This window comes from Cariama cristata, unplaced genomic scaffold (genome assembly GCF_000690535.1).
Source record: "Cariama cristata isolate BGI_N322 unplaced genomic scaffold, ASM69053v1 scaffold7473, whole genome shotgun sequence".
Lineage (NCBI taxonomy): Eukaryota > Metazoa > Chordata > Aves > Cariamiformes > Cariamidae > Cariama > Cariama cristata.
Genome location: NW_009608854.1, coordinates 4,608 through 6,418, shown reverse-complemented (window position 1 = coordinate 6,418; position 1,811 = coordinate 4,608). Strand labels below are relative to the sequence as shown.

General features: G+C 58.0%; 1 protein-coding gene across 1 annotated transcript in view; it reads right to left on the bottom strand.

Annotated features, from left to right (window-relative positions):
- Window positions 1–1,497: 1,497 nt before the first annotated feature.
- Window positions 1,498–1,811, bottom strand: part of LOC104159410 (placenta-specific gene 8 protein-like) — a 1,072-nt gene continuing 758 nt past the window's right edge. The window contains exon 3 of the mRNA XM_009697308.1: window positions 1,498–1,606. Within this exon, the coding sequence (XP_009695610.1) occupies window positions 1,498–1,606 (109 nt within the window). The remainder of the gene's footprint in view (window positions 1,607–1,811) is intronic.

Here is a 1,811-nt window from a genome sequence, read left to right as displayed (position 1 = left end):
TCCCATTGGTCCCTGCAGCAGACACACACATGCTTGTCAGCTCCCAGCTCGGGCAGTCACCGTGCCACAACGGCCTTCTCTGTGCACGTGTTTTGAGTGTGCCAAAGCGGGCGTACGCGCCGACGGCGGGGGCACAGGCTCACCCCTTCATGCCAGGGATGTGACGGTGCTGCGGAAAAATGCAACAGGAGTTGCAGTGGGGAAAACGGGGCGGGAAAGGTAATTTTGAATAAAACCCACTCCTGAAGGTACCAGGACAGAAGCACAGCCGTGTCAGAGCCTAAGGGCCCTGTGCAGCCCCAGCCCACTGCTAACTCTGGGCAAAAAAAGCACCTTTTTCTGTTAAAAGCAACAAAGCTTAAACCAATCTGAGGCAGCGCTCAGCCAAGCCCAGCCCCAGAGTTACCTCTTCCCCATGGCAGGTAATGGATAAACCCCTGCACCCCCAAACCCCAGCGAGGAGCAGATTGTCCTCGCTCTGCCACTGCGGCGGATTACACCTACGGTGGTCTCACCCCACGGAGAAGCATCTCCCACGCCATGGGCTCTTCACGAGGTCAGTGTGGAGGAAGCCGAGTGGGAGAGTGAGCCCCACATCATCACTATCTCTCCAAGACATTCTGTGGACACCCCAAACCTGGGGACCCCAAACTCTGAGACATTCTGGGACCCCCCAAACCCAAGCCTTGTCACCGAGACAGTCTGTGTCGCGATGCTGGGGACGGCCGAGGGAGAAACAAGGATGGGTTCTGTGCTCTCGGGCCTCTCGAGCACAGGGTGATGCTGTCACCAGCTCTTGCGCGCTGCTGGTGTCCACGGAGAAGCTGAGCCGTAGACAGCAGGCTTGGCTTTTTGTTTTATTTTATTTTATCATCTGATCTCAACCCGGTGTGAGTCTGCAAGAGGAAATCTCCTTTATCTGCTAACCTCAGCACGGCCCTGACCGCACAGCAGATGAAAGTACAACACCGTCCTCTGGGGCTGCAGGAGGCCACAGAGAAATAAATAACCCCACACAGGCAGGAAGGCAAAAATCTGTTATTTATTGCTGGTGTCAACCAGGGAAGGGGGAATCAACCACAACGAAGGCAAAGCCCCCGCGGTGCGTTTCCCAAGGACCAGGGCAGCGGTAACTCCGGCTCGCAGCGGCTCTGCAGGGTGCAGCAAGGATGACGGCATCTGCAACGGGATGGGAGAAGAGGGTCAGGGAGTGGGGCCGTGTCTCCCCACGCCCTGTGGTTTTGTGTGTGTGTGTGTGTGTATGTCCTAGTCCTGCCTCGCTGGCTGGACCCAGGTGATGGGCCCTGAGCAGATCCTCCATCCTGCAAGAGGGTTCTCAGCAACGTTTTGCTGCGGAACAGGTCACCTCTTCACCTGGCCGTTGCTGTTTCGGCGCAGCAGCAACCCTGTGTCTTAAGTCAGTGGAAAGGGAGACTCCGGGAACCCAGCGGGCTCTGTGCAGCAGTGACTTTATAAACCAGTGCCAGCACGGCCAGCTCACCAGAAAGCGCCCTGCTCCCTCCTCCGGTTGATGTCCCTCTTCAGCTGGCAGAGCGCGCACATGGGGCAGCACAAGGCAGCGGCGCAGTCGCCCAGAATGGAGCCCTGCGGAGCAAAGGACGTTGTGTGAATAACCCCTTCCCACCTCAACTTTCAAGTCTTCCTATTTTTTCATTGTCAGCAATCCTGGTCCCGCGGCACGCCGCTGGTCATGCCCAGCGAGGACCGGGATGAGGCGGTGGGATGATCTCCAGCTCACAGCAGGGATGGAGCTGGGTCCCTGGCTCCCTGCCCCTGCAATTCCCCGCTGC